The 11,062-nt window shown below is 36.1% G+C and overlaps 1 protein-coding gene across 6 annotated transcripts in view; it reads right to left on the bottom strand.

Moving 5' to 3' along the window:
* Positions 1–3,351: 3,351 nt before the first annotated feature.
* LOC119642315 (sine oculis-binding protein homolog) overlaps positions 3,352–11,062 on the bottom strand; it is a 79,388-nt gene continuing 71,677 nt past the window's right edge. For 5 of the 6 annotated variants that reach the window (XM_038041430.1, XM_038041432.1, XM_038041428.1 and 2 more), the window contains one exon: positions 3,352–5,324. In XM_038041430.1, the coding sequence (XP_037897358.1) occupies positions 3,607–5,324 (1,718 nt within the window). In that variant the 3' untranslated portion in view covers positions 3,352–3,606. The remainder of the gene's footprint in view (positions 5,325–11,062) is intronic. The other variant, XM_038041433.1, reaches the window with a different exon arrangement.

Genomic DNA, 11,062 nt, shown 5'->3' with positions numbered 1-11,062 from the left:
ACATAAGTCTTGAGCCTCATGTTGAGGCTCATTCAGAGCTCATTTCAACGCGAAATTAATAACGTCAAATCAAACATACAAATCTCCGATTCTTACTTTCCAAAACCTTGGTGGAATGATTCGCTCTTCCGCAAATTATAAGCAGCGAAACAAAAATTTTCTAAATACCCCAACATCTCCAACTTTGATGATTTCAAGTTATTACAGAAAAAATGGAAAAAAACAGTCAGAAAAGCCAAGAGAAGTCACCGTGCCCAAGTAGTCGAACAGCTTTGCACAAATGGCAACACAAAACCTTTCTGAAAATTTCTGAATGGACATCGCACTACCAAAAAGAAATACAAACACTCCTTTTCGGGTCATCATAATAACAAACCATACCTAGAATGGTTGAAAGCCCAGGTTCCCACAACAAATGCTCTCCAAGTTCCCTCATTTAACTCTCAGGTAGATAATATATCTTCACTTACACTGGATGAAAAAGGAATCTTTAGCAGCGGGTCATGACGTGTTAAATGCGAAATGATACAGGTCCTTCCCATTCCAAGCGGTCTAGTTTTGCTATCTGCAATATATGATCGCTGGATGATCAACTCTTTCCCTTCAGTTTGGCGTACAATTAAAATTGTACACATTCCAAAAGCTGAAAAAGATCTTGAAAGTTTCACAAATTTCAGACCTACATCCCTCCTGCCCGTTTTCTTAACAATTACAAAACAAATGAACAAAGAAAGACTCACTAATTTTTTGCACAATTCACACCTGCTCCCCTCTACATCCTTTGCCTATCAGAAACACATTTCCACCGGTATGTGTTTTAACGAAGTTCTTTTCACTATTGCAAGTGAGAAAGCAAATGGAAACCAGGTAGTCAAGCTTTGTTTAGATATCAATAAAGCTTATGACTGTGGCGATCTAGGGAAACTAGATCAAATTCTAACTGATTTTAAAGTCCAATCACAATGTAGACAGTGGTTTCTTAACTTTCTTTCGTCGCGAACTCTCGTGTTGGGATCGAATTCAGCTAAAGTTGCTGGAGGACTACCTCAAGGCAGGTGTCTCAGTCCATTAGTTTTCAATTTGTATACAGCCGGTTTACATCGATTGCAGGACAACACAACCCATTTATTTCAACTGACTGCCTTTATCAAACCAGCTGATTTTTCTTTCTAATTTTGCATTCGTAATTTCTTTTACAGTCACAGATCGCCTATATTTTTTTTTTTTTTGTCGGCATTTCTAGCCGGACTTTTGACTGTACAGTATCTAGTACGGTGATTTATGGGTTAACAGCTGAACAGAGCTTCTCATAGTTAACATTCCGTTACGTCAGTCTATACCAAAGCTCAAAATTATGATCAATGGCTCTCAACTACGTTACTGGATCATGGATGTAATTTCAACGTAACTGGTCCAATCCATTTCCAAACCAAAAAAAAGTATATATATATAATCCGTGATAAATAAAATAAAATACTCGGACACATTTTAAGAAATGACTGGTCTGTTCTTACGATCGGATAAGCGCGCAACTTATTTTACCTAGGAAATAATGTCCGGGTCGGTAATAGATCCCAACCGCCTTGATCAATCAATAATCGAATTCTATCACAAGCCCATCTTAGCATTACCTTTGACCTATTTATTCACAATGGGGATCTGCTACATATTTAAATGCCATTACTACTAACCGTTCATTTTTATCGACATGTAGCCTTCCAATAAATATGCGAGTTTTCTGCTCAAATCAGTTGCGCTTTTGAAATCATCGAATAGCTAACCATAATGAGACGTTTATCCGTTGGATCAAACTTATCTCTCCGTTTCGTCTTCTTGTTCGCGCAATCACGGAAGACCACGACATTCTAAGGTGACCAATCTTAGCTTTCATCGTCACCAACTGCATATAAACGTTGTCTATTCTTTCTATTCTACGTGAATAGACTATTATTTTTAACAACTTTAAGCAATGTAGTATCCTTAGCGTTCCTCATTAATGCCTTTTCTCACAGATATTAAACTGACTTCTGGTGAAAACAATATGCTTTTAAGTACAATGTAATATTAGACTTTTAACAAAACATCGCTTCTACCGTTGCTGTGATAAACTTCTCACCGACTTGTGAAATTTTTTCGTTGAAATTTTCAAAACTTACAAATATTGATCAGCTTTGACATACATAACAGGTTGCTTCATTGTCGAAACACCGTGAAGATTCACACATAATTCGTGTCGCTACTACTAACGTGAGTGACTTAGATTTCTTCTTTAGAAAACTTTCGTGGACAATTGATGGCATACCCGTCCCTTCTGACCACAGAAATATCATTTACCAGTAAATTTTTGTTGATTGGTTTTGGCATTTTTTTCTTCTCTTATCAAACCTTTTAACTTATTGGTTTAGCGTATACGTGCTGTGCTTCTTTTGTTTGGAGTTTAATGGCATCATTTCACTGATATATCGTCGCTCTTTTCTCCAAGCGCTTTAACTTTAATGCGGAAATCGTAGGAAGACAATCGCGAATCTCCATGGTCACAACAAAATCCTGTATTCGACGGGACAACAATATTATAATTAACATTCATTTCATTACCAATATCTGTTAATTTCTCAACACAACCACAGAACTACGCCATCGCCTTCATGCATTGAATCACTTGGTTTGCATACCCCTGATAATTCTACCCACGCTTCAGCAGCCCTGGTAGATTTCTTTATGTAACCCAATTGTGTTAGTCTAAAGCCCAACATGATGCTCGTCAGTGCCTTAATTGTCCACTTTGTCTTTTGTTTTTCAAATTTCTTTTGACTACTAACGCACATCCGTAGACCAATATAAATTAATACGCTGTTCATATTCAGATGCTATGTTTCGTAATTTTTATCATTAAGCTTTTGATTTTGAGAAAAAATTTTCCATTATGTCCATTCACAAAATAAAACACAAAAAAACCAAAGACGCGCTGTACACAATGTCACAACTTATAAGCGATTACAAACGGATTCGCGATAAGCCCCCAACCGCAATTGAACAAAATTTTATTAGGTAGCGAAAAAACTTGGCTTACATTTTATGAATTTGAATGAAAAGGAAGAAGGTACTAGATAATATCAATTACAATAAATTGAACCTTAAAGACTCAATTTAGATATGAACTGTAAAAAAACACGCGAGAAATTTGTATCCACATTTGTTTAAATCTTAGATTTAATAAATATATAACAATCATAATCTTTTGTTTCTTAATAACTAATTATAATAAATACCGATCTGCGGATTGGGATTTCAATTCAATTTCTAAGAGAGGTTTTCGTGACCCTGGTAACAATTTGTACCAAATTTCTCATCGATATCTGCTGCGCACACATTTTTGGTTTTTGGGGCTTGTTTTATTGTTACACAATTGGAAAGCTGTATTTATATTTTTGAGACTATAAGGGTTTCAATAAGCGATATCTGCTTCCTTCGGTGCTCAATATAAAAGTATATTCACAAAGCCAATTTATTTTTATATTTTTTTCTTATCCAAATTCTCGTTTTAAAGCACTTTTTCGCAGTAATCTTCTTCCTTTCCTATGCCATCACCATTCAAAGCTTAGATATCTAATTATTATCACGTTCATTTTCATTGAAATAATGATTGCTTTCATGTTGGTTTGGATCCTTGAGTGGCATTTTTTGGAAGTCACAATCTATTATTCGCTTTCGCTTCCGCAAAGGCCTCGAGCATTCGTATTCTTTGGTTTGCATAAGGGTTCGTTTCGTACGTGAGCGTGTTATCTTCAGTTTAGGTAATTTACGACATGTGAACTTGTCACTACATACTTCGTTTTCGTCACTTGGGTTGCCCGAACTATCATCCGTCATTACAGTCTCGTTTGATTCCATTGTCTCGGTGTTTCCCGCACAATGCAACGTTTTCTCTGAACTTGCATTTAAGATTTTTTGGGGATTTTCTATTTTACTGACATCAGTTCCGCCAGCACCAACCAAAGAACGATACTCTTCTTTTCTTTGCTTCCACTTTTTCTCAGGTTCGCGGGTCTGTGTAAAATCTAGAGCTTGCTCTGCAGATTCCAGTTTGCTGTCCACTCTTTCTTCAGTTTTCGATTTTTGTGCTTTTTCAGCTTCGAGCTTTTCGCATTCACCAGATATCATATGAGCATTATAAAAATCTACTACTGGTAGCGGTATTGGTATTGGTATAGGCAGGGGTATAATTACCGGATAGGGTATCATGATAGTCATGGGATGCGGTGTACTAATTAGGGCGTTCAGAGCCGAGATATTTGGATGCGTTAATGTGTGAGGAACGCTCGAGTTATCATTTAATAATTGAGCTCCAGATGTTGGAGATGCAATAGATTCTAATTTTTTTCCTAAAATTTTTTCTTGACCAGATGAAGGTAGTACCTTCTGTGACACGGTGGACTTCGGCATATGACTTTCCATCACGGGAGACAAACATGGCATACTCATAGCGTCACCCTGAGTACCACCGCTTGCCATTTGAACTAATGATGGTGGCCCATGTTGGCTCTCATTGCTGTAATATATATTATTACTGGAGTAGCTGCTGATGGAAGGTTGCGCTAGCTGTTCTTTCGCTTTGTCCAGGCAGCTTTTTGTGCTGGGAGTTGCCGGACAATTTGTCTTCACTTCGTCTTCAACTTGTGCTGCCAGCATAGAAGATCTTAATGGACGTTTCTTACGACTATGTTTTGTTGGCGTTCGGATTGACGATATATTACAACTTTTTGATATTAACTTTGATGTTGGAGCTACGGAAATTAAAGGTTTGCGAGTCGCTTCTGTTATTGGCGATAAACTCAAACTGTTTTTACTCTGCAACGGTAAACGCACCGGACTCAAAGAGGATCTTCCTGACCTACTCGTTACCATAACAGGCGATAGTGAAACCGTTGAAGATGGAGAAGCTGAACGACTTCGGCAATTTTTCAACCAAAGATCTGGTGTAATAAGTCCAATCCCACTATTAGCCGCCTCCAATCCCTGTTCCCTCAACTGAGGGTTCATGTCTAGATGAGCTTGAGTTTCTTTGCAGAATATTTGCATTTTGTATTGATTTAAACACTTATCTGAACAGAACTGCAGTTGCGAAGCACCATCTTGAAAATCCACATAGTTAACAGCATTTCTCACATGCTTGCACCAGTCACATGTCTTAGCCTTTTTAAATGACGCCCTACGACTCTGAGTGAAGCATGACTCGGAACAAAATCGCGGTCCATCTGATATCCTAAGATATTCAGGCGCGTTATCTGGTACTGGTCTGTGACACCAACAGCAATTCACAAAGTCTGAAACAGGGAAAACAATAGTCTTTGTTTAAGCACATCTACAAATTTTTTTTAACTATAATATTTAATTGAAGCATGTTAAAATATTTTAAAAAAGATCCAAAACATACGGCATGTGCTCTTCAAAGTTTTCAAAATTTGTCACTAATTTTATTTCTTGATTGCGCGGTAATGTACTCAGAAGGCTTATAATTTCACGCCTAATGAATAATTATAAATAGTAATCAAAATAGTAAATCGAATATCATTTTTGTATCGGTTACAAAAAGTAACTTAGATTTGTTATATTTTTGTAAATCTATTATATAAGCAATTTTATAATTTTTGTAAACCACTCCCTAAAAACAAATGGACCCACGTTCGGACTAAATAGGAACATCGATTTACTAATGCTTGTTTCGTTGTCTATCTGCTCTCTGGTTTGTACGCCTTTGAAACAATGGTAACAATATTAACAATGCAGTTCTCAAATATTTTAAGATAAGCGAAACAAAACAAAGGCGTTTAGTCAATTTTCTTAATATGAATAAGACACTCATTCGTAACGAACGCCACATTGTAAAAAAAAAAGAACCCAGAAAACAACAAACAACAAATTCGCGATGCATATTCATCAACTGTTAATAATGCAGTGATTTATTCCAAACAAGAAACCAAAGCAAAAAGAACCTGTGCAGTATTTTCTGTTTGTTACCTTCTTCAATCGATAAGAGCAGAGAAAACGGTGCATACTTGTACACTAGGCTGTGTAGCCAATTGTAAAAAATAAACAATAATAAGTTGCGAAATATAAGAGAAAAATCAATTGATAAATTATACGTTGACCTAACCAAAAAACTATGCTTGCTGTGTTGAAAGAATGAGGCGAATTTGTTTATAAAATCAAAGATCTTTAACTAATTTTTTAAGACCCAATGCCCTCTCCCTCTTCCTCTTCATATCGAATATGGAGCGATTTTCGCGTGGCATTTTCGTCTTTTGATCGGTTGCTCACAGATTCCTTGCTTAAAACCAAATCTTCTGTCCTATAATGTTTGAGGGCGCTATGATAGTCAGAAATCATTTTTTCAAAGATATAGAAAAAATCGAATCGCAACCTTAAAAGCATCAAACCAATTATTTGTTGGAAAGAAGAAAGTGGAAGCAACTTTAGAATGTATGTTTAGGACCATACTCAACCACTAACGTTTCAATGAACGTTTTTGAACTCGTGTTAGCGGACGGTGGTGTCTAGATTGGTTGTTCAAAAATTATTGAACAGAATAAATTGCAAAAAGGAATTCATGTGAGATGACCAGATCACAACAAGACAATTTGTAAATGCTCGCATTTACCTTGGCTGACATAAGCAAAACTTGAAAATTGTTAACCTCCAGGTTAGTGGAACGATTTTTTGGTGCAAAACAACTCTTGGCTTTGGTCCATTAGGCGAAAATGTAAATACAAATAAAGATTTAAGCACCTAAAAAAATCTAAATATAAATAAAGCTTTAGCATTATAATTGCAATAACAGCAAAAGAAAAATTGTGGATCCCTCTTCATTTCTAGATATACTTTTCCGGCACTCATCCCAGAATTTCTACAGAGATGAAGGAGTGGTTACTGTAGCAATGACAAAAGATTATGGATTGAAACAGCGCTTATCTCGTCAACCGAAATTCAATAAAATCCACGCAAGATGTGTTTCAACTTTAAAGAAAGCACGCATTGAATTTTTCTTTGACATAATGTATAATATATAACCAATATGCGTTGTACAGTCTCGTTGAACCAGATCAAGCTATTCACCAAAACCGATAAGATTAAAAGTACGAAAACGGTTAAAGTTAATAAGTGGTGTTATTGCCTTCCCAAATCTTTTAGGATAATTTAACCGTAATCGCATGATTTGAATCCTGCCCTTCCAAAAGCTTTTTTCCGTAAAACTTACCCAACGTATTTTTAATTAGTACGTTCATAAACCACTTGGAGTCTTTTGTAAAAATCTAAATAAAATGTTTCTAATTTAATATCTTTATCGAATTCCATAAATTTGTATTGACACTTTACTATATTAACTTAAAATATTATTTTTCCACCCAGTGTTTCGTGTCGGTTGTTCCTTGTAATTCGAACCAATAACCATGGCATAAGAAACTCCAGTCATAATCCAAGTATCGCTGTATTAGCGAACCAAATATCGTCCTATTGTCTAATATCACAGTAAAAGAGAGTAAGCAGAAAGGCTCTCTTCTACGCGGCGTTGTGATATACTTCGTGGACAGATTTACGCTAATCGTCAACAAACCATGCGCCTCCTTCGGATATTTTTGGATTGAAGGTTCCATCAAACATCATTCTTTCCGAAAAAAAAAGTGGACGGTTTACTTATACCAAATATGAACTATTTGCACTTTGCAAAGGATAGCGTCGGACGAAATTAAATTCAAATACGTTGCTCTGCCTGGGAAAACGTCCGAGAGATATTGTCGAAGAGAGCAAGATGTTAGTAAATTAGCAACCCGAGCTGATAATATCCCTTAAACGGGCTGTGAAAACAAATTGAGCTTTAGAAGACAAATCAGAGGAGCTCAGCAGTAATCGGATAGTTAGACATCTGTGTAAACCATCACGCGGTCTCTCAAATGTACGTTTACAAGGCAATAATCCTGATTTTCACCGTTGTCAACAAAAAGCTACGAAATGTATTTGACCATGTAAGTACCAAAAGAAAGTAATTCAGACATCGGCAAAACTTTTCGTAAAACTTTCTTCTTCTTTCTGACATCCTTTGTTCCAAAAAATGTCACATTTCAATTCATACATTTATAAAAATGATTTTACAATTTCGTAGGCGGTTTCCACAGTTTTCGTTAATCGCAGACTTCACAAAGCGCATTACAGTTTCGGCTATTCAACTATTTTAGTATATTATTTGCTTAAAAATTGTTGTGAACTCTTTCTTGAGCAATTTCAAAAAATTCAGAATGTGTCAATACAATTTAGTCGTAAGAAGAGTGGAATATATCGTGTAATAACACAGAAACGTCCGGTCCAAACGTTTGCGCTTGTTGGGAAAGGAGCTAGAAGCCATTTTGGGCAGATAAAACTTATGTGAGCTTATAAATACAAGAAACGGATGAGAAGATTTAGAAAAGATAAATACTGGTAAGCCTGTGTGTACGATTGGAGTGCTTTATTATTAAATTACTTAACAAAAATAAAAGATTGAACGTATTTCTTGCAAACTTCGATCTTCTTCTTCTTGCTTTGTGATTGAAGAAGTTAGGAAAACAGGTTCATTTGAATCCTAGAGTTCTAAAATCTAGGAAATGGTAATGCTATTCTAACTGTGTTAACAATGATTTTTATTGACATATTTTACGAAAATTTTGCGTAATTTTAAACTATATCCTGTTAGTGTCCATGTATTCCGAAATGACAGATTAGATAAGATTGGCGATCACGTTCTTACACCTGTATGCCACGCCTTACCAACATGTCCTTTTCACTCCTTAACTTATTTGGCCGCTGAATTTATTGAGACTAGTGTAATTGGCGTACGGAGAACCGTTTATCTTACATGTTCTTATACAGCTGACCATTCGGTAATAAGTGTTTTCAAGAAAGATACATCTCTTATCTGTCAATTGGTAGATAGCACCAAATATGTTTGGCGACTTTAAAATAAAATACCAATCGTAATGTGATCATGATTGAGTATTGCTGCTCTCCGCAATGGCTTGATACTGTTGAATTTATGATGACGTTGTTGTTGGCATTTACATATACAATTTGTTTTCTTCTTTCACGCAAATCGTCGCATATATTTTTAGTAACATGTCATAGTTTTCTTATGATGCAATACACACACTAAATATATCCATAAATCATGTGTAAAATTTGTGATTATTTTATTGTTCATCACTGATGTATTTACGGTTATGGTTTTTATGAATTTTTTTTTTCTTTTTCATTTTAGTTACTTGAATATTTAAAAATGTTTTTGCTGAAACTTTATTTTAAAACAAAAGGAACATTTTTTCTAATATCCTAAGAATTCTTCGTGTTTTTTGTTAGTGGCCATTGCGAGTTCATAGGTGTGCGTACATAATTTGCTAATATGATTAAATATATATACTTAAACACCTTCACATTTCAATATACTGCACTTTTGCATGATAGCAACATAATGTTTTTTGAAGTTTAATTTTATACAGTTGTTAGGTGGTTTACATCGGCTTTTTCGCAATTGTATTCAAAACGTTATTTACTTGCTCAGTAACAGAGTGAAAAAATCGTTTATTCTATTGTATACATAGTACAGCGTGCATCCGCAAAAATAAAGAAAACTAAAAAAAAGAAAAGAAAACCTAGTGACAGGCCTATCATTATACTTTTTTTTGCTTTTGCATTTCATCAAAAACAAAAAGGGCAAAAACTAAATTAAGTTCAATGCCCTTTGCTAATTATTATACATATTACCGGAGGATCAGGGGTACATCCATTTTGTCAAAACGTTTGCAAGAAGAAACCCAACAAGTCTGGCAACTCTGTCGCGCAGTATAGTCGTCTATATTTTGTTTCGGCAATTAATATTTTAATTTTTTGTTGAATTTCGTGGCTATTCTGCCTTATAGTGTGTAGATTTATAACATACTTTAAGAAGAAAGTGAGTGAATTCAAAGCAAAAGAAATATTTTTCCTTTACGCTTTGAATCATTTGATTTTTGCAAACAAAAATTTTGAGCTTTGATATAAATCTCTCTTTTTTTTTCTTGTTTTCTCTCTTTTTCTGTGTTATTTTTTTGCTGTTTGGAGTTTGTGTTGCTATTGATCCCTCGTTACAGTGTCAACCTAACAGAGAAGTTTTGCACAAATTGGTTGATAAATTTTTATGTTCAGGATTTTTTTTAGTGATTTGTGTATCTGTTCTTCATAATCCACAACTGTCTTTTTGACAGGACATGGAGTGTTTATATGCACCTTGTCGGGCGAAATCAGGCCCGGATTCTGATAGATTCGTTTCTTGTTGGCTCTGCGAGCGCTTTGGTCATGCAAAGTGTGCCGGTATTCTCGGCCGTGCTGCTGACGCAGTCGCTGATCCGTCTAAAGGCTTAAGATGGTCATGTCCTGACTGTAGGCAGCGGGACATTGACTTTTATAAACTTTTCACGGAGACCCGTTATGGTTTCTCGGAATTGAGTAGAAATCTCGGCTCCTTGTGGGAAAAGTTTAAGCTCATTAAGTCTAGGTTTGATGAGTGTCGCTTTATTGGACACTCATCTTCTACTCGTAGCGTAGCGTGTGGGACGTCACCTCTGGCTTTCTCCAAATCTAATTCGTTGGTACAAGTTACCAAGTCCCTCTAACTCTAAAATGAATAGTAATGTTTCCGATATTGCTGAGTCGGTTGGTAGCAAAACAGTTACAAACAAGCCGGCAAGTTCTTCTGTTTTAAGCTACGCTGAAGTGGCAAGGGTATCTCCGCCCAGAGCCACCACTCACTCTAATCAAGCGCCATCGCCTAAAAGTAATGAAGAGAAAAATAAATCATCCTCCCCTCCTGGCTGTTCGCGTGTGAATGCTGGTCACCAGACTGGGCTAGTCTCACAAGCTGCCGGTACAAGGGCGATAACCCCATCTATATTTTCCCCAATTCGAAACTCTCCTACCGTGAACCCCCCTCCTCTTCCAAATAATGGCATTTGCTTGACGGCAGTTCCTCCCAGAAAAGCAATATTTGTGTCAAGACTGG

The sequence above is a fragment of the Glossina fuscipes genome, unplaced genomic scaffold, assembly GCF_014805625.2.
Source record: "Glossina fuscipes isolate IAEA_lab_2018 unplaced genomic scaffold, Yale_Gfus_2 222, whole genome shotgun sequence".
Lineage (NCBI taxonomy): Eukaryota > Metazoa > Arthropoda > Insecta > Diptera > Glossinidae > Glossina > Glossina fuscipes.
The sequence above is the reverse complement of the archived record's forward strand: the minus strand, read 5'-3'. Positions and strand labels throughout refer to the sequence as shown.